The sequence below is a fragment of the Entamoeba invadens genome (assembly GCF_000330505.1).
Source record: "Entamoeba invadens IP1 unplaced genomic scaffold scaff_1105074726711, whole genome shotgun sequence".
NCBI lineage: Eukaryota > Evosea > Mastigamoebida > Endamoebidae > Entamoeba > Entamoeba invadens.
The window spans coordinates 614,787-635,460 of record NW_004443648.1 but is presented as its reverse complement, the minus strand read 5'-3'; the positions used below and the strand labels follow the sequence as shown (position 1 = coordinate 635,460).

Genomic DNA, 20,674 nt, shown 5'->3' with positions numbered 1-20,674 from the left:
TTATAACTTGATTAAATTATGTCATAATTATTGATGGGATTCTTTTGGCGTAATAAGAAAACAAATAAGGGGACAAAACAAAAAGAAGTTCAACAGATAGAAGACATCTCTTCATTGACTGAATGTCGATCAAAGCTTGCCTCAATCGGATCACAACGGAAGGTGTTTTAAATCGACGTGTAAACAATAGACTGAACTAATTGGTAATCAGTTGATTATCTTTTCGATCTCTTCTGCATTGGGATATGAAGACTGTGTACCTTTCTTTAAAACAGAACTTGTCGCTATTTTCGCAGACATTTTGGCCGAATTGACAAAGTCAATTCCTTTCGCCCAACACCTTGCAAAACTCCCAACAAAAGCATCCCCGGCGCCTGTTGTGTCAATAGCCTTTACAGGCGCAACATCAACCTTTGTCACCTCGTTTCCAAAAACTAGACAGCCATTCCCACCCAATGTCACTACAACAACAACTCCAAACTGTTCATGAAGTTTTTTTGCAGACAACTCAGCCGTTTTTTCGCCACCAATTTGCATTGATTCATTTGTGTTTACAATCAAGACGTCAACGTCTTTGATCATCTCTATGTCAAAAGTGCGAGGCGCAGGTGCAGGGTTCCATAAGGTGTGGCATTTGTTTTTCTTCGCCAAATACAATGCTGTTCGCGTCGTTTCAATTGGAATTTCGTTTTGGCAGACAATTACGCTCCCCTCTTTGAATATCGAACTTTCGCGCTCTTTGAGCTTATTGTCAATTAAAACTCCCAATGACTTTATACAAACAAACGAATGCCGGTAACAACGAGAAATTTGCTCCTGGAAGAACGACAATTTGGTTTTGTCCAGTCTTATCGACGGTAATCATCGCACACCCAGTGGCTTCATCACAGAACCCGATATCAGTCGTGTCAATGCCACATTCTTTGTAATTCTTCAGTGTGTTTTCGCCAAAAGAATCTTTTCCCAAAAATGTCACCATTTTGACTGGAACATCTTTAAATTTTGAAGCCATCACACATTGGTTTGCTCCTTTCCCACCAAAGCCTGTGTGAAATTTTCTATTCATGAGTAACTTTATTGATTTCAGATTTAAAAAAACAACAAACCCACCAATAACTGTCTCCCCGGCTTCTGGAAAGTTGTCGCAGTACCCGATCAAATCAGTGTTAGAAGACCCAACTATAACAACAGACATTGCTAGTGTACGATTACATTCGAAGTTTCATCTAAAAAATGAAACAATTAGAAAAAGCAAATTGGTTGTTTACTCACCAACACGATTGAGCAACAAGACAAATCCAGTTATCTATATTGACACAAAATCAATGACAAACAAAACATGTTTGTCATTGATTTTGTGTCAAACGCTTTTAGTCGTCACTTTTTCATGCAGGTGTTGAAATGTTAAATGTTTCAATACCGAAACACCTTGACGAAAAACAGTTCGAAAAATTCAAACGTCTTATGTTTAAAAACAAGAACTGAAAATTAATGTCACAAAAACTTGAAGAGATTTACAGCAAAGTCGACTTAGACTGCATATACAAAGACGACCAACACGACTCGGATTTTTACGAAAAGCAAGCCTTCATCTGCGACCAGTACATCAACCTTGCTCGTGAAGAGCAGCAACCGATCATGAAACAAATTGATGATCTTAATAAACAGATCCAGCATCTTCAACACCAAAATCAGTTACTCCAGCAAAAGAAGGAACTTATGAAAAATCGGAGCACAGTCTTCCTTCAAGTCGCAGATAAACTGAAAAACCCTCCACTTGCTAAGCAATAATCGTTTTTTGTCGAAAATTGTTCTATTGCAATTTTAATTATTTTTTAATAGTTTACTATTCGGAAATTGGTTTTCCCTAGCAATCAATGCCTCTTAAAAATATTTGTGAAAAATTGAATGAAACACAATGTATGAATAATATGGTGATGGAAAAAATATCTTTCAAACACTCATATTATTATACTTTTTTTTTACGTTTGAAAAGTTAATAACTTTAATAAAAATCTCAGTTGTTTTTTTTGTCTTTTCTTGGAAGTGAAAAATTGATAGTAAAGAAAATACGTGGAACCGACAATTGATTTACTTGTAAAAACATGTTGAAAATTCACGATTTTTTGTTTTATTCAATTTAACATAAAGAAAAAACTGTGATATGTTTTTTTAATTGTTTTTGACGTTAAAATTATGATTATAATATTTCAAATCTTAAAACAATTAAAAAGTTTAGCTAATTTGTTTTGTTTTACTACAGATATAGGTTTTATCAATTCAAGGAGATTAATTTTTTGATTTAAAAACAAATTTAATTTTTTATTTTTTCAATCAATTACAAATTAACAATCAAATTATTGATTTCAATTTGCCACTTAATTTGTCACATTATACAATCAATATCCTCCAAAAACAGACTCAAAAAAACGATTTGAGTTGTTTTAAAAAGACTTGAATTTGCCAAAAAGCAGAAAGAGCTAAAAACACCACATTGAACAAATTGAACGAATGGAAAGAATTGAAGAACTATCAAAAACAAGCCACTGAATGGAATCCCAAATACCTCATCGAGCAAAATCCGCCCGTTTTTCTCGTACATTATCATTTGGGATCACACAAACAGTTGATACAGTTATAACATCAATACTTCACGAAGCTCAAGAAATCAATAAAGAGCGACTTGGGAAAATGACCGAGTTCACTGTTGTTACAGACAAACTCAAGAAGCACAAAATAACGATTTTCAACCAAAAAGATGACACCAAAGTCGACACAATCACAGAAGCAAAGTGGCTCGTATTTAAACTTGAGTACTTCCGAAGGGAGATCTTAAAGGAGTTAATCATTCACGCACATAAATACAAACTTCCAACCGTTTTTTTCAATGGTGTGATGGTTGCAAATGAACCGGAAGAGTGTTGCACGGCGTTTTTGTCGTTTGCCCTTTCGATGGGGTCTTCCCTCTTTGACCCGAACGGAGACGTCTATCCACACTTCCAGAGTGAGTCGATTTTGTCATCAATTCCGCCCAAAGATGCATTGGAATGTATTTTCAATTGGACTGTTGCAGATCGTTCGACCGTGTCAATGGTGTTATCCACCTGTCGAACGTATTTAACTGACAAAACTCTCTTCCAAGTGTTTGACCACAAGTTATCGCTTTGTTATTCATTTTCCCCGACATTACAAAATGACGCATTCCAACGGTTTTACGTCGTCGTCAAGAAGTTTCTTGACTTTTATAGTTCCTTAGTTGATGTGGAATTGGCACAAGACTTCGAAACGCTTCTGATCAGTTGCAAAGAGTCGATGGTCAAAATTGGGAAAGCGCCGTGTTTGGATGTTTCCCCACCCGAAGAGTATTCCCCAAGAACATTAATGTCCATCTTAAGTCCAAGAAAAAGTCGATCAAAAATCGTACCGTATGAACCCACTGAATCTTCCCAATTTGTCAGAACAATGCAGTCTCCTCGTGCGAATAAAACGGTTTATGTTTCCGATTTGGAAATGCGTGAAAACAAAAAGAGGAGTTTGAGTATTAATGAAGAAGATGTACTCAAACGGAAAAGTGGGACAAGTTACTCTTTACCACGAAAATCCCCAACTTCAAATTTTGTGACGCCATCAGTCTCCCCGTCCCCTCTTTCATTACAACAAACGACTTTTGAAAACATTTCAATGTATGAGAAATACCAATCACCAACACTACTTGGAGAATGTGGGATTGGGAAATACTTGGAACAGTGCGACAAGGATCTCTTAGACGTCGACTTTGTCTTTTCAAAGAAAATGATGCGAACGAAGAAGTCGGGCAATTTCACGGACATCCGGTCTCGTATCATTGCTGAACAACTTTATGTCTACGATCTTAAAATGTTGGGCAATACATCGATTGGAGATATTATCAATGGAACACAAAATGCGAAGGAATACATATCGAGTCTTAATTGTATCGAACTGTTAGTCCAATGCTTCATATCAAAAGAGAATAATAGTGACACGTTCGACTTCTTTATTCGTGTTGGATATAAGTGTCTGATATATGGAGACTACAATGCATCATTTTTAGTTTACTCTGCTATATCATCACAAACACAGAAATATCAAAAAGCCTGGCAAGAAATTAAAGAGGTGGACAAATTTAAAACACTGGAGGCTGTGTTTTGTGTGACTAATACAAAGGCATATACCAATCACTTCGACAAATGCAAAACTATGAAATTTCCAATCGTCTGTTTGTTCATTTGATAGTCAATTTCTATTGCTATATATATTTTATATATAATAAATAAACTATATTCTTTACTACTTAATATAGTATAGCAATTACTATTACTTTACAATGATATAGTATATAATAGAATAATACTATTGATGATAAGAACAATGAATAACACCCAGCAAGCGTACTCCGAGTGATCGAACAAACTAAAGCACTTCCAGAGCCTGAAAACACGGAAAATGCGAAGAACGAACAGTACGTCTTTAAAATGAAACGGATGTACAAGTCCCTCAAGCCACTTGAGACACTCTACAAAACATTTATTCCATATGAAAGTATAGAAGGTATCCAAGAATACATATCTCTCTTTCGAACGGAATAAATGGGGAGTTATATACACATTATGTATTGATTGAAATTAAATTAAAACATTCTATTGAATAGATGTACTATTAAAATATTAAATATTTATAGTATTAAACACGTTATAGTGTTATTATATTTGTTTTATTATAACCAATACTTGTGGACAATACAGTAATTAAATAATATGAATTATTTATGGTTTCTGTTCTTATAATACTGACATATCTCATTAAACATTACTTTGTCGGAAATCAGCGGAAACGCGAATTTGTCATCTTCATCTTTCATGTCAGCATCGGCGCCATTGTCGATCAAAAGTTTAACCACCTCTTCGTTCTGCTCTTCACAAGCAACATGAAGAGGTGTTTTCAACATCGAATTTTGAGACAAGACAGTCTTTGTGTGTTTTAATAAGAAATTCACACACTTCATATTACCAGAAGCAACTGCTCGATGAAGCGGAGTGTTGCCATACACATCCCTTTGTGAAGCACCTTCTTGCCATTTTTCATAAAACTTTTCTAAAAGGTCTACCCTCCCTCTACTGTAATGGAACACAGTCCCTTTTTTCTTTGTCATCAATTTAACATCGGCTCCTTTACTCAACAAAATGTCGACAATTTGACTCGTTGTGTCAAGTTCTGTATTGGATGGAGCACCAGCTACTGCAATGAGTAATGGCGTCCATAGCCCCGAATCAACTACATTCACGTTTGGAGCTATGTCTATCACACTCTTAACTAATTCAACACTCTGTAATTCACACGCAGCATGGAGAAGTGTTCTCTTGTCATCATCTAATCATTATCATCCATTAAGAAGATACTTTTAATGAACAAACCAATATACTCTTTGCAAGGCTCGGGGTTCCGTTGTACGTAGTCAATAAGTTCCAGAGTTTTATTGTCACGAATTAGTGTGAAGATATCGACGTGTGTCTGTGGGAGCTTTTCATCATCAAACCGCAAAAACATTTTTGAAATGTGAGATTGTGTTAATTATAAATGTTATTTATTCAATTATTAAATTACTATTTATTTACAATAAATTTGGAAATACTTCAACGAAAATGGTAAAAAAAAATTACAAATGCTAAATAATTAATTTAATATCAAAATAATAGTATTTTTATGGTGTTTTATCATTTTGGTATTTAGTAATGGTATACCAAAAGTATATCATTATTATACTATTCTTAATAGTTATATACTAATAGCTCATATAAATATAATTCTTCACAATAATTCTCAAATGACCAGAAGATTAAATTTGGAGTTATTTAATACGATAATATTAAATGGTAACAATACAGTAGTTTCAAACTACTTTTCGGGAAACGAACAATTAAAAGAAAGTATTATTTAAAAATAGAATCATACCATTACTCATTATTAGACATGTTATTACATTAAATTAAACTAAAGTAAATTATTTCTAGATGAATTACAAGATGTTCCTCAATCTATAAATAGACAAAATACAACTTATCAGTTGACATAGAAAAGTCACCACGTATATTATTCATTTTAATAAAATACAAATAATTTAGACTTGTTGGTCATCATTTATTCGAAACATCTATTATTAATTTGCGAATGGCAATAATTATTTACACTATAAAAAGGGGATAATATGACTCAAAATTCAATGGCTACACTCATCAACTTGTGCAAAGCATTTACCGGGGAATCCCAAGCAAGAAATAGATATTTGATCTATTCCCGTGCTGCTAAGAAAGAAGGTCTTGATGTCATTGCTGCTCTTTTCAATGAGACTGCTGATCAGGAAGGCACTCATGCCAGACTTCTCTTTGAGATGATCCAGACCTTAAAGAAGGAAGGTGAACAGACCCCAAAAATTGAGGCTGAAGTCCCAATCGACTTCGGTGACACTGCAACCAACTTGATGGCTGCTATTGCTGGCGAGACTTATGAACACACCATTATGTACCCAGAGTTTTCCAAAGTGGCCAAAGAAGAAGGTCACGCTCAAATATCTGCCAAGCTTAACTTGATTGCCAAAGCAGAAGAAAACCACCACGCAAGATATCAAAAGATACTTGATGAATTGAAAGCCAATAACCTTTACAAGAAAGCCTCCAAAGTGTTTTGGGTTTGCAGAGAATGTGGTTTCATTTTTGAAGGAACTCAGGCACCAAAGAATTGCCCACTCTGTGGTATGCCGGGTGATTACTTCAGAGTTAAAGTCGATATTTAAGTCACTTTCTTTTGTTCTGACTTTTATTATATAATATAATAATAATATAATATTTATATAATATTTATATATTATACTATTTAAAAGAATTAATTAAGTTATTTAAAAATAGATAAAATGTTGTAAAAAGAAACTAAAAGAAATAAAAAAAGTCAACTGGAATTAATATCTTTTGATAAGTTCATCAATGAAGGCTGCCGTCTCTGTTCTCTGTGTGTTGAGTTGAACTGGGTCTTCTTCGGTTTCCGAGTACAAATCGGCGCAGTGACTTGTCCCTTCGATATAAGACGCATAACAGTCGACATCGTTGTATTGAGTTTCATGCTTAGCCAATGGACTCCATGGATCAAATGATCCCGAAGTGAAAGCCACGTTAGTGACTCTTGGGCTCATAGCACCATACATCATATTTGTGTGTTTAATTTTCTTATCCAATTTCTCTTTGGAGACACCGAAGATGTCTTTGCAGTTAGCGTAGTAAAAGTCGTTGTTAAGTCTTTGGTCGAATGGTTGAGTTTCTGTGATGGGTTGGAAGAAAGAATATTCCGAACAGATTTGCCACGCCCAACTTCGAGTTGAAGCAAATGAATTTGGTTTTGTGACATCAAATTCGCCTTCTGTCTTTGCCATTTCGATTAACATTTGGTCATAACTTGATGGCGAGCAAGTCAGTTTCATGTCATTCAACATAAATTCAACCAACTTCTTCATCCCATTATATGGAGTGTCTTCTCCAGTCAATATATTGCAGACGTCCTCGCACTTCTTCCCCTTTTCCTTCTTGTTATTGTACTGTGGGTATGAGATAAAGTTGGCTTGAATCTCTTGTAAGAAGAGTGTGAAGTCCTTATCATTTTTGATGTCTTTGCATGTCTTAAAATCCGTTTGTATTTGTTTAATACCATCTGCAGTCTTATAGAGTTGTTCGATATTGGCATTCGCTTGTTTCCAGGCAGCTGCACATTGTGGCCCCATATCTTTCTCAATGACATCCATAAACTGTGTAAATTGGTTGGTCGCCAATAAAGGAGCTGACGAAGCAACAGCCGCATACACTACATTGGGATATTTCTGTCGAATCCAAACAGCAAGGTTTCCAGAATATGACCCACCAAATACTATGACTGGGCCAGTGATTTGGTTCTGTTTTTTAATTTCGGAAATGATGTGAATGTAATCTTCAAGTGCTTGAATACCCGAGAGATACCCTAAGTTTTCTTGTGAGAGTCCTCCAACAGGAAGACTTCTTCCATAAAATCGGTGCTCTATTGCCAACATCATTCCTTTGTATTTTTGGGCGTACTTGTCAATCACAAATTTACCACCAATAGCTCCAGCTGACGCAGCACCTTCACCACCTAAGTCAACAAAAAGTGGACCTTCTGGTGTGAAGTATGTATCATTCAAAAAATATTGAATAGAAATTTTTTTGGTGTTAGTAAGGTCGAAATGATCAAGGGGTTGGTCCATATATAAACCAGTATTATCCGCTTCTAATTCCTCTTTGCTAAACCTTACTCGTTGGAAGTTGAGAGAGAAAGCAACTACTATGAAGAAAAAGATCTGCATAAGGTTTCAAGTTCAATTTCGAAATTTTTTCTTCTGTGTATTCCATCTTCTTTTTCAAATCGACTGGAAGAGTGTCGGGTGTTCTAAATAGTATTAATATTAATTTTTTTTAATAAATATTAATATATTTTCTGAAACAAATTGAAAAATCAGTTGTGGCTTGTTTATTAAATTTTTATTAAATTAATCGTTTTTATTATATCTATTATATTTTAATTAATTTATTATTATTTTTTTAAACTATCGAAAACGATTTTTTATTTTTTTTATTATTATAATTATATTATTATAATAATAACAATGAATTATTATATAATTACTCTAATAAAATATAATTAATCAAATTATGATTTTTAATTAAATACAAAAACTACTTTAAATAATAAAAATACTACGAACAATAATTTATTTTTTTAACCAACAAACAGATTTTAATTAACAACTAAATAATTTTTTTATTATTGACTTAATAATTCTTTAATTTTTTTAATAATACGTTTACAATTGTTTTTAATATTCCCCTTTTCAATCGTATTGTCATTAAAGAGTTGTTAAGAACTTAAAAACCACCATAATCCAACAACAGAAACTTTTTGTATAAAAAATCGGGATATCACACCAAAACTTATTTCTTTTCATTTTTCATTTACAAGAAAGAGTTTGAGTCAATCAAACATATTTTGGCAATAGAAACTAAGTAGTTAATTATAACTATTAATCCCATTATTTTACATTAAAATGGCTATTAGTTATGAAGGAAATGGCTTTTTAGTATCTATTACCTTTTCTTTGATTCCCAATATAGCATCATAAGAACTTATAACTTATTGTTGGATGAGCAACGAGAATAAGAAAGCCCTGCGTGAAGCAGAGCGCCCTTCTCGCACCGACTTCACACAAACACTTCTCACACAAAAAGATGCACTAACACAACATCTGAACACTTCCACAACCCCCGTCGCTTCCCTCCAAATCATTCGAAAAACACTTTCCCTCCAGGCGTACGCCCTTCGCACACGCAAACGCATTTCACTCTCGATGGCTCGTCAATTTGACTTAGAGCAACTTTTCAAATTTCAAGTCTACCAAAAAAAAGCGCAAGCGAAGCTGCTCGAGAAGGAATTTGAGGTATCCAAAGCGCGTGCTGTCTCACTACAAAAACTCGTTGTGCTCTCCGAGTCGACTTTTATTAACGAAGATTTCTCCAAAGAGTTACTCACGTATTTATTAGGGGAGAAAACTGTTTCAAATCTCTTAACGAAGGGGTTAGAGCTTGGCTTAGCTGAGTTTCGTAAAGAGTCTGAGGATGATTGGAAGAAAGTGAATTTGTGGATCTATCAAAACGTTGTCATAGCATTAAAGTCTGGGACTGATATTATTCTCGCGGTGATGTACATTAACTCAGAGTATAAAATAATCTTTGCGGAAGATCAGAAACGGCAGTTTATGGTGAAGTTAGGCAAATATGTTTGTTCTTTCTTCATATCATTCATATTATTTGATGTTCTATAACGTCACTCATTCAAAGGTTATCTCAGCAGACACTAAACAAATGATCAACACGTGGAAGGAACGTATTGAAAATCGTCATTTATGGTTCCAAGCTCTTCAAAAGCCAAAGGCATCACGGCGACGAATACCATTAATAGGGGAGATGACTGCTGTCTCTAAAAGTAGTATGTCGATTCTTTTTAATTCACAATTATCTCCACATTTGGAAATGGAAGAAGTCGTCGGTGTCGACTTACATGTTCTCAGCGAGCGCGAACATAACGCACAACAAGCCCCTTTAGTGTATCGATTACTCATACAATACTTCATCGACAATTCGGAATTCGAAGGCATTTTTCGAGTCCCTGGAAGCGGCGATGACGTGGCCAGTTTAGAGCGGACAATAACAAAGCGGTCATTTTCTCTTGAAGATCTAAAAGGAGTTGATCCGTATGCTATTGCGTCGACTTTAAAACATTTGTTAAAGGAATTACCTGTTCCTCTGATCCCCAAAAACATGAACGACAAAATTCAAGAATTAGTCGCTTTGAAATCGCCACAATACGTGTTAGTCATTTCTGTGCGAAAAATGGTCACCTTTTTAAAGGAGAAGATGCCTGAGCATTTTGAAGTCTTTAGACTCCTTTGTGTGATGATCAGTGAAATTGTGAATCAGTGCCCAACTAACAAAATGTGTCTTGGAAATGTTCTCACGTGTTTCGTCGGTTCTGTTAAGTGCTCTCCCTCCATATTCCTTTGTGCTGTTCAAAACCAAGGGATATTCTTCGATAGTTTGTTTTTACTAGATATTAACTAGAATTAATAGTAAATAACATACTTATCACAAGTGTGGAGGTGACATTGGCAATTCGTCCTTCTTTTTTGTACAAAGCTTTGGATACATCGTGTCTTATATATCTAATATATTTTACTATTCTTATGTTTTCCCAATCACTCGATACCTTCCTCTTTACGTCTTTTTGCTGCTGCAACTCATTTGATTGAACATCCGCTATAAAAAACAAATGCTATTAAAATAGTAAAATAAACCAATAGAATTGAAAAGGACACAAAAAAAATCGGGTTAAAAGTTCAAAGGAAAATGGCGAGCAAAATAACGATGACGAGGCAGACCAACAAAATTCCTATCACCAGAATTGAGACTTTGTCTGCTGCGCGCAATCTAACCGTGTCGACTTTTTTCGTTGTTTTTTGAATGTGAGTGTCGACTGCTCTATTTTTGTCTGTGATTTCGTCTAACAGTGGCGCTTGTTCCTCAATCTCGGTATTAATTCCGTACGCCAACTTCTTTTGGACTTGAACTGATGTTGCAATTCGGTCAATTTGGTCACTCTTCTCTAAATTGTTATATAAAATGTTTTTTTCAATTCTGTGGGTTTTAAAAATGGTATTAAAATGTTATTTAAACTGGGAGCATTGTATTTAAAAATTTCGTAATAATACAAACAAACGAGCTTCCATGTCTCTGAGTTGCTCAGACTTTTCGGCGTTAGAAAGAGGAGTGACAGGTGCGTTGCTTGCGAAATCTGGATCCATTTGGTTCTTTTTTTGTTCTTTTCTTTTTGAGTTCTATGTTTCGATTAAAACCGACATTGGAATTATTCTTTTGTTTTTGAAATGAAATGTTATTGTCTTCATTTTGTTTTGTTTTTCTATTGGTTTTTTGGTATTTATGGAATTATTTATTTATAATTAATTTACTATGTTTTAATAAATATTTGTAGTAGATCATTAATTGTAAAAATATTAATTATTTTATTATTAATTTTTAATATTTGATCATTAACTTGTTAAAAGAAATTTATTCAAATTTACTAAATGGCATATAGTTATTTTTTGTTTTTATTTCTATTAGTTTTTAAAATGATTATAAAAATAGTTAATTATTCATTTTAATTATAGTTTATTATTACATGTATAATATAATAATATAGTTAATATAATTATTACTATATATATATATTTTTCATTTTATGTTAAAAATAATTTACTTATTCAAAAAAATATGTGTGATGGTTAATACCAATTATAGTAAAATTCTTTTTATAAATAGATTATCTTTTTCAATTAAAATTATAGTTTATAATAATAAAAAATGTTATAAAACTATGATAAGTGTTTGAATAGAATTATAATCGACAATTATGACTTGTAGTAACCTAACAACTAATAATTTGTGGCATTTACACAGTCCATTTGTAAATAAATAGATTTACTGAACTTCAAAATACAACATGCAAAGTGTCTTGGACTCTCTCCACGACTTCAGTTTGAAGTGTCCCTTCTTCCCAGAATCTTCATTAGAAACACTGAAGAACTATAAGTACCAAGCAATAGACAATTCCTTTGTTGGGAAATACTTCTACCAAGACTTTGTGATTGCCCCAATTATGAAAGTTGTTCCTTTGTGGGCTGCTCCAAATCTGATTACGTGTGCTGGTGGTCTTTTTATAGTTTTAGCTCTTTTCACAGTATACTTAGCTGACTACTTTGGTGCGTTCACACACTTACTCGTTGGTATCTTTTTCTATATGTACGTGATCTTTGATACATTGGACGGTAAACAAGCTCGTAAAACAGGGAGTGGATCTCCTTTAGGAGAATTAATGGACCATGGTGTTGATGTCTTAGTGATGGGAACTTTAGCTATTATTTTGTGCCACGAATTCATGTTAGACCAGTTCCAGACGGCTTTCATCTATTTTGTTGGCTTTGCCATCTTCTATTTCCCACACTGGGTACAACATCAAACTGGTTGGATGATCTTTGGCCCTGCCACTAATCCCATTGAAATGGTACATCTATATCTCTTGATTGAAATTGTTCGAACAGTCATGGGATGGACTCCAGAAGTTGCAAATAAAGCGACTATATTTGGTATAATGGACATGCCAACTTTCTTGATGGTCTTTGCAACTTTTGTGTTGGGGTGCACCATATTTGGAGCTGTCAGAGATGTTAAAGCGGAACTCGAAAAGTCGAATAAGAGCTGGGACACACCATTAAAAGAGCTGATACCTTTCTTCTGCACATCTGTTGTTGCGTTGTCCATCAATTATATTCACATCGACAACTTCTTTTGTGACCAATTAAGACTTGTCGGAAGTGTGTGCTTTGTTGGGATGTTTGTCCAGTGGTATGTTGTGACCAGATTATTACATTTACCATGCCCTTCGTTATACATCAACTTCTATGGAACCGTCATAATAGCTATTGTAATGAATATTGCTTATCACTTCGATAGATGGAATATCGTCAACATGCTTGCTGTTGGTTATTGGGCACATTCGACCTTATGGGAATCTGCTCTTGTTCTCAATGTTATTTACCACTTCTCAAAGTACTTGAACATTAAACCATTCAAAATCGTCCCAAAGACTCAGAATTAACTCAATGAATCCATTAGTTTAGTATCAATTAATTATAGTTGTTTATAATTAAACAAATTATTGTTATAATACTATTAATAAACTAGTAAACTAATAAACTATTAATTTCACAAGAGACAACGTGACATGAGTTATCAACACTCAACACAAAAACGGTTTTGGATGTTTGAGAACTCGAGACAGGTGTCGGAACGCTTCGAAGAAATTAACAAGAAGGCGGGTGATTATTTGACCGTCGAAGAGAACCAAATGATTGTCGACTACTACGCAAAGCAGATGTCAGTGATCAGGAAGAAGACGGGGATGCCATTCAACGTCTTGTTCACTTGCTTGTTACTTTACAAACATTTTTACATCACGCAAAGCGCTCAATTATTTCATCCGAAACACATAATGATCGCGTGTCTCTGTCTTGGGCGGAAGCTTGAGGAGTTTCGATTTGAAGGGGAAGACTCCGTTACAATTCGGTATATGTGCAACTTGATAGTCGACAGTGGTGCGCTCAAGATGGATAAGAACGAGATGTGTAGCATCGCGATTATCTATGAGATAGTCATCATGGAGGTCTTGCATTTTCAAATTGGTAAATTCAACGCTGCTGATGGGTTTCAAGGTTTCATGGAGGCGATGGTCTTGTGGAAAAAGGTCGACAATGAGAGTAAAATGGAGGGAGAAGGACAAGACAAGGGGGAGAATATCTTCATGCGAAAATTCTTTGAGACGAAGAATGAAGTGTCGAGCTACCAACCGGAGTATTTAGCTGACGCACTTTCATTTCTGAAATTGGTGTATTTATCGGACGCGCCATTTTTGTATTCGCCATCGATTATAGCACTCGCAACACATTACGATCAAACAAAAAAGGACGAAGAGTTTGAGAATGAATTCAAACAGTTTGTGAGTAATTTGGAGAAGGAAAAAAATGTCGACATCCCAATCACCACACTGGAGGCGGTGATTAATTTGGCGCAAGAGGTTGTGGAAGTAACGTCGGCGGCGGTTAAACCCGTGTTTGTGAAGCTGAACAAAATCACTAAACTCTCGTTGGTGGCATGTTCTGATGTTGACTATATGTCTGTTGTTAATAAAGCGAATGGAAAGTTCACGGTGATGGAAAGTAGTGTGGTGAAATGGCATACAACAGATAAGGCGGTCTATCAGGTGTGGTGCCCACTTGGACCAGTCAGAGCGGATAGAATGTCGCCACTGAGGCAATTGCCTCGATTCATGTTTGTGCAATGCGTCGTGCTAACTATTGTATTTGATGCGTCAAGTAAAAAAAGTTTTGAAGACTTCAAAGGGTGGATTGGAATTGCTGAACGGATTGGAACACCACGTGTTGTTGTGATTGGCATCCATTCGGAAGAGAAGTCGCCTGTTACACAAGAAGAATTGAAGTCTGCATTGACTTCTTTGATGTCGAACAGTTTGTATCTTGAATACTTGGGGTGGAATAATACTACGTCGACATTCCAAGACTATTTGAATGTGGTTCAGAGAGTACTTTCGAAGAAGTTCAATTGAAGTTTAAATGATTGTTGTGTGAGTCCGTTTCATTAATATGACAGAAACAAACACAAAGAACAATCAATTGTACAACAACTAAACTCCTCAAAAGAGTCTTTACGCCTCTTCCATAAGTTCGGGAATAGCTGAGGAGGACGACTTGATGTCACGGATTTGTGAAATGCAAAGTGGCTTAATTCCAGTCTTCTCTTCGAGTTTTGCAATTGTCTTTATTTTTCCAATACAGAAGATTTGGTCAGATATATCAAGTATCAAGTCATCTTCTGCAACAACCACCGTCTCGTCCCCAAACTTTCTAACAACTCCAAGACACTTTAAACCCTTTGAAAGCAAAGAAGAAAAGACATCTGCAAAAGCCATTCCACTCCAATTCTGTTGAATGTTAAATTTAACAACAGAAACGTTGCCTGTCAAATGAAGGAAGTCCGTCCAAAGCGTTGCGCAATATTTGTTTTTTATCATATGACAGATCATTGGGACAATCATATATCTCGAGTATACCGAAGCATATTTCTTCACAAACCGTTCATTCTCCAAATCGTCCATTTCTACAACAACGGGAACTAGACCATTGATAATGCTGTTGATCGTCTCGGAGACTATAATCACCTCTGCATCGTCAAAATTCTTTGATTTACTTGGAATCACACAAATCGATTTTGCACGACGGATATTAGCACGGTCCAAGTCACCGACCTTCAGTGGGTTACCTTGCATAACATACAATTTACGGATGTTTGAAAGAATCGGCCACTCTTTTGTAACATCTTTTAAGTTCTCAACAAATATGACAATGTCCGACTCTTCCTTCTCTCGCAACTTTTCAACTAACGACACAGTGTTGTTGTGAAACCCAACAAGAAGAAGGTGATTCTCCCCGTTGTACTCCCCAATCATCGTCTTCTTCAAATTTTTCACTTTAACAAAAACGGGCTCTTCTGTTCCATCCTCCACTTGGATACTTTCGATATTGAAAAAGCCACGAGAATGATTGTCAGTCTTGTCAAGGATTAGGTCAATGCATTTGTCGTTGCCGAGAACAAACATGACATCCTCAATTCTCAAGGTTCGTGGAGCGTCAGTGTAATATATCACATCCTCCATTTTAACACCAACTAATATAGAGTCCGCCTCTCGGATTAACGCCAAGGTGACCGCCTCAACTTTCAAACCGATGAAGCATTCGGGAACGGGCATGCTTCGAACAACTCCATACAACTTTCTAATCTTTTCATCGACGGAAAAAAGTGTGAGCATTAAATCAATGAAATTGGGCACACAAACTTCTCCCACCATCAACTGCTGGGCATAATCTTCACACAACACATCAATTCCCATCGCTTGGAAACTCTTTGACAACCGATTTGATTTCAAATACACAAACTGGTTCAAACTCGGGTTCGCCATTTTAATTGATTTGCACTTCAAAAATGCCATATAATCATCCCCATCAGACACAACTAGGCTCCGCTTTGCACTCTTTATGTCACACAACTCCAAGTCTTCCTTCTTAATTGGGTTGCCTTCGATATAATAATTCTTCACATTACCAACTAACAACTTTTTCCAGTTATTCCCATCAAAAAGCGCGACAATCTCCTTCTTGATATTCTTGTCGAAAAGACTGAACATCCGGACGTCGCCAGAGTACAACACATAGTTGATTGTTTTCACTTTACTTGGACGAGTTGGTTGTGAGACGATGTCAAGAATCGACTTAGTTTGTATTGGGAGAATAATTATAGTCACAAAAATCGTGCAAATGGCGAGGATTTTCCCTTCAAACGTCTGTGGTGTGATATCTCCGAAACCTATAGTTGTCATCGTCACAATAGTAAAGTAGAAACAGTTGTGGTACTCGTGATACTTACTTTCAATCGACTCTCCTTCGAGTAGATAAATCAAATACGATGAGATGTACATCACGCAAAATATTGTCAGGAGCATACGAATGGACTTTGAGATGATTTGATATCTTCTAACACTGTTGCCAGTCCAGAACAGTTCAGAGACAGGAACAAACAAGTCCACAACCAATACTATTCTTAGAAACCCAAACCCGTACACATGACTTCTCCATGGATACAAAATGCTCTTTGATGCAAAGACAAAGTAAAATAACGGGATTGCAGTTATTACGTTAATGATCATATTTAAATCAACTATTCTTTCAAGTATAGTTAATTTAATAAGATTTAAATAGATCATTGTAAAGAACAAATACAGAGAAAGGGCGACTTCAATATCAACAAAAGTCCACAGCTTATCATCTCCAACAACATACGTTTCTCCACAGTACAATATGCAAATTAGAATATTAAGAAGTAAATCTGTGAGCACTAAATATTTTGTGTAAATTGAGGTTCGACACTTCTTTGTGAATTTCTGAAATGCTCTGATCTTGTTCGGTTTTGTGTACACCTCAAGTACCTTTGGCGAGACCGGTTCTGTGTCTGGGGAGCTCGACTGTTCATTATCCACAATGATTTCCTTCATTTCTTTTTCATCAGTCATCCTTGTATAATGAATTTGAAAGCTTTTGAAGTTCTTTCAAACTCGCTTTTATGGAGTGGACAAACAAAAGGATGGTTAAGAGGCTTAGGTTTTTGTGAAAAAACGAATTCTTTTTTTTTGAAATGGAATTACTTTCCAAACGACTTAGACTCACCCCAATTCTGTTTTTATGGTTTTTATTATTGGTATATAATATATATACAATTATAAATATTAGAATTCTATACTAATAAAATAAAATTTGTTATACTAATTAGTGTTATTTTAATTTTTAATGGAAAGTTGTTCTTGTGAACTTATAGTTTTTTTTCTAATTGTTACAATTATTGGGCCAAATAGATGCATTTTTGTTGGCTCTTGATTTTGAAATCGTCGTATTTTTTGTATCAAAAAGAAACAATGATAAAGAAGTCGTGATACTTTGCATCAAAAAAGATCACAATTCCCAAAACAAATTTCTATTGATAGAAATTTTCCCGCCAATCTTAAAGTGATGTTTCAATAACAAATTTCATAACTTTTAACTTAACTATTTTAATAGGTTCAATTAATTAACAACTAATCTTAAAGAAAGTAAGTTTCAAATACATATAAAATCGCATTAATTAATAAAAGAATTAATTTTTGAATCGCATTACAATGTGTCTAGTTGATTCAGTCTTTGGTACTTTCAAAATGTTCTGAATAATCAAAGCAATATTAAACCTTTGAGAAACGTCACAAAATTCTCCTTCTAAACCTCTTGAGACGAATTGCTTTCCAAAAGCAAATTGGATACTTGAGTTGTTTTTACTAAGTTCTGCGAATGGAGGGGTGTATATTGTCTTTGTAGGTGTTGTAATTGTCAGACGACCAACACATCCATTGTCAGTCATATCAAATTTCTTTGGAATCTTAATCATTTCACTGCGGACAACAAAGAGGAAATCAGTCTTTTTCAATTCGACCACGCAGTACTGTGGCGATACACACGTAAAGAAGCCAAACGTGTAGTATTTATTCACTTCAAACAAAGCAATTGGTGCTTTCCCGATTATCGCCTCATTGAATACCTGGATGGGATGTTTGTCTTCGTCGTAAAAGGTTTTTGAGTCGTAAATGAGTTCCATCTGTTTATATGAAGTCCACTTCGAGAATGATGGGAGTGACGATTGCACCAAAAACAGTTCAGGGTCGTTTTCAAATATTTCAGCAATTGGTTCAACTCTGGGTTCTTCGTGTTGTATATGACTTGTCTGGACTGTTTTTTTGTGAACGTCCAATGTTTCTTGTTGAGGGTCACACTGGATACCAAAGGTAGTGTTTTGTTTTGAGAGTACAATAGGACTTGGTAATGTGTACAGTGGTGACCTTTCGAGTAAAGTGTTTTGAAAGCTTTTTTGTTGTAAGTTAGTGCGTTGTGAAGTAAAAGTTGGTATGAGGGACGTTTTCGACGAACTTGAATTTGAATTGGTGCGGACAAGTGTCATTACCTCAGTCATGAAACTATCCAAAACGTCTTTAAGCACGTTAGCGGAGATAGTTTCGTTGTGCAAGAGGTTTATGCCAAATAGATTAATAGTGGTTTGGTTCATCTTTTGTATTAAGTTTTACTTGAATTATTTAAGTGGGTCTTCTTATGTTTCCAAAACGTCTTGAGTTGTTCTTATAAAATAATATTTTAAATTAAAATATTATATTAAATAACATTTCGAGTTAAGAATGAATTAACGAAAGATTGAATCTTATACAATTTTATTACATCGTTAATAAATATTATTATTAATATTTAATAAAATAGTTTTTTGTTTAACCATGTTTTATTCTTCTCGGAATTTGTGTTTTAAAAGCATATTTATTGATTTCTTCTATTGATATTATAACAATTTTCAAATAATGGTTTTTTATACAATAAGTTACTTTCAATTAAATAGTTATATTTATGAGGTTTTGTTAATTTTTATTTTGTCGCTTTTGGGTAATTTAAAATAAATAAATATAAATAAATATACTTGGTTAATCATCATTCAAACAATGTTGTTATAATCTAATACGATATAATTATAAAATATAATAACAATACTATATATTAATTGTATAGTATTGTAATTGAATTTGGTAAATAAAACCAAAACCATCGAACGTGAAGGACAACGCTTTAATTCATTAAATCAACAAATCATTGTTTGCGTTGAATGACACACTCAGTCCATCCGTTATAATTTTGAAGAAGAAATTTAAAAATGGCAGAGCTTTTTGTTTGTTGTAACATCTAAATAGGGGTGGTGTAATTCTCCTTACAATGGTCCCGACTTCCTCTCCAAGTTCCACCATTTTTTGCGCGAACGAACACAAATAGACAAACAAATTTCTGTTGTCATCGGGTATAATATATTTCACATGTGTTATTAGACACTTTACACTCACTTCTTCACTATATTGACTCCCGTCACAATGCAACACGGAGTCATGCAATCCAGACAAAAACAATAACAGACCATCACAAAACAACTGGACGGGTCCTTCTGGGAATTCATTTTCAGTGTCGAGCGCATTGACAAATTGGCTCATTTGTTTCTTAGAATACATACAAAGGGGTGTCTCCTCAAAGCATCCTTTTGAATATTTCTTCAGGATTCTATCGACAATTCTGTACAATTCCTTTGGTATAAAAAATGGGGGTTTGTTCATCTCATGTATTAGGTTACCAATTAATGGTTTTGGCATGCGGTTTAAGCTTTCAAGACGCATCCCAATAACACTCACCTTCGTTTTTACACGCACTACAAACGATATCTTTTCCTCTTCACCAAGACTTACATATATCTTTTTCAAGAGCTTGTTTCGGTCTTGATTCATCCAAGCTATGCTCTTGTCAATACAAACTGACAACTTTAACACCACTGAATTTTTCCCTTCAAAAACGTCCAACACTCCACTACACGGACTGATTGTAAGCCAATCTTGGTTATATTCACAATATTCACATCCTTCTATCTCATACACAACACGAAACTTACCAACGTTCTTAAGTGTAACTGTCTGAGTATATGTCGTAAATAACTCAACATCTTCAAATTGAATTTCACTTGGTTCTGAAACGACTTTCGCAACTGTAATTTCTTTGTATCGCTTCTCACTTTCAGCTCTGTACTGTATAACTTCATCACATCTCTCTTTATTCACTCTGTGAAGGTCTAATGTAATCAGTGAAGAAACAGGTTTGTGGTCGCTCGTGAAAATTTCATAAGAGTTATACTTCTGCGTCTCAGCAAAGTGGCAGTTCTCCGTTTTCCAAAGCACTCGATCGCACCACGACGGAATTCTATTTTCGACATATTCGCAACTTTCCTTTCCAATTTCGACTTTAAAAGTT

The 20,674-nt window shown here is 34.9% G+C and overlaps 12 protein-coding genes across 12 annotated transcripts; 5 read left to right on the top strand and 7 right to left on the bottom strand.

Moving 5' to 3' along the window:
• Positions 1-207: 207 nt before the first annotated feature.
• EIN_056810 (ribokinase, putative) lies at positions 208-1,195 on the bottom strand (the record flags this gene model as incomplete). The annotated part of the gene is made up of 3 exons (XM_004260019.1): positions 208-744; positions 788-1,058; positions 1,107-1,195. The coding sequence occupies 3 exons, from the start codon at positions 1,193-1,195 to the stop codon at positions 208-210; spliced, it is 897 nt and encodes a 298-aa protein (XP_004260067.1).
• A 1,496-nt stretch (positions 1,196-2,691) lies between these two features.
• Positions 2,692-4,607, top strand: EIN_056800 (hypothetical protein; the record flags this gene model as incomplete). Its single annotated transcript, XM_004260018.1, has 2 exons — positions 2,692-4,237; positions 4,405-4,607. 2 exons carry the CDS (start codon positions 2,692-2,694, stop codon positions 4,605-4,607), a joined length of 1,749 nt encoding a protein of 582 aa, XP_004260066.1.
• Positions 4,608-4,780: 173 nt separating this feature from the next.
• On the bottom strand, positions 4,781-5,565 carry EIN_056790 (ankyrin repeat-containing protein C6C3.08, putative; the record flags this gene model as incomplete). Its single annotated transcript, XM_004260017.1, has 2 exons — positions 4,781-5,388; positions 5,433-5,565. The coding sequence occupies 2 exons, from the start codon at positions 5,563-5,565 to the stop codon at positions 4,781-4,783; spliced, it is 741 nt and encodes a 246-aa protein (XP_004260065.1).
• A 658-nt stretch (positions 5,566-6,223) lies between these two features.
• On the top strand, positions 6,224-6,808 carry EIN_056780 (hypothetical protein; the record flags this gene model as incomplete). Its single annotated transcript, XM_004260016.1, has 1 exon — positions 6,224-6,808. One exon carries the CDS (start codon positions 6,224-6,226, stop codon positions 6,806-6,808), a length of 585 nt encoding a protein of 194 aa, XP_004260064.1.
• Positions 6,809-6,970: 162 nt separating this feature from the next.
• EIN_056770 (hypothetical protein) lies at positions 6,971-8,377 on the bottom strand (the record flags this gene model as incomplete). The annotated part of the gene is made up of 1 exon (XM_004260015.1): positions 6,971-8,377. One exon carries the CDS (start codon positions 8,375-8,377, stop codon positions 6,971-6,973), a length of 1,407 nt encoding a protein of 468 aa, XP_004260063.1.
• An 834-nt stretch (positions 8,378-9,211) lies between these two features.
• EIN_056760 (hypothetical protein) lies at positions 9,212-10,685 on the top strand (the record flags this gene model as incomplete). Its single annotated transcript, XM_004260014.1, has 2 exons — positions 9,212-9,844; positions 9,906-10,685. 2 exons carry the CDS (start codon positions 9,212-9,214, stop codon positions 10,683-10,685), a joined length of 1,413 nt encoding a protein of 470 aa, XP_004260062.1.
• Positions 10,686-10,960: 275 nt separating this feature from the next.
• Positions 10,961-11,425, bottom strand: EIN_056750 (syntaxin, putative; the record flags this gene model as incomplete). The annotated part of the gene is made up of 2 exons (XM_004260013.1): positions 10,961-11,226; positions 11,341-11,425. The coding sequence occupies 2 exons, from the start codon at positions 11,423-11,425 to the stop codon at positions 10,961-10,963; spliced, it is 351 nt and encodes a 116-aa protein (XP_004260061.1).
• Positions 11,426-12,123: 698 nt separating this feature from the next.
• On the top strand, positions 12,124-13,278 carry EIN_056740 (cholinephosphotransferase, putative; the record flags this gene model as incomplete). Its single annotated transcript, XM_004260012.1, has 1 exon — positions 12,124-13,278. The coding sequence occupies one exon, from the start codon at positions 12,124-12,126 to the stop codon at positions 13,276-13,278; it is 1,155 nt and encodes a 384-aa protein (XP_004260060.1).
• Positions 13,279-13,404: 126 nt separating this feature from the next.
• EIN_056730 (hypothetical protein) lies at positions 13,405-14,802 on the top strand (the record flags this gene model as incomplete). The annotated part of the gene is made up of 1 exon (XM_004260011.1): positions 13,405-14,802. One exon carries the CDS (start codon positions 13,405-13,407, stop codon positions 14,800-14,802), a length of 1,398 nt encoding a protein of 465 aa, XP_004260059.1.
• A 99-nt stretch (positions 14,803-14,901) lies between these two features.
• EIN_056720 (potassium channel, putative) lies at positions 14,902-17,301 on the bottom strand (the record flags this gene model as incomplete). Its single annotated transcript, XM_004260010.1, has 1 exon — positions 14,902-17,301. One exon carries the CDS (start codon positions 17,299-17,301, stop codon positions 14,902-14,904), a length of 2,400 nt encoding a protein of 799 aa, XP_004260058.1.
• Positions 17,302-17,936: 635 nt separating this feature from the next.
• EIN_056710 (hypothetical protein) lies at positions 17,937-18,893 on the bottom strand (the record flags this gene model as incomplete). The annotated part of the gene is made up of 1 exon (XM_004260009.1): positions 17,937-18,893. One exon carries the CDS (start codon positions 18,891-18,893, stop codon positions 17,937-17,939), a length of 957 nt encoding a protein of 318 aa, XP_004260057.1.
• A 571-nt stretch (positions 18,894-19,464) lies between these two features.
• EIN_056700 (inositol polyphosphate 5-phosphatase, putative) lies at positions 19,465-20,673 on the bottom strand (the record flags this gene model as incomplete). The annotated part of the gene is made up of 1 exon (XM_004260008.1): positions 19,465-20,673. A coding segment is annotated over one exon (1,209 nt), but the record flags the coding sequence as incomplete, so codon positions are not given.
• Between the last annotated feature and the right edge of the window lies 1 nt (position 20,674).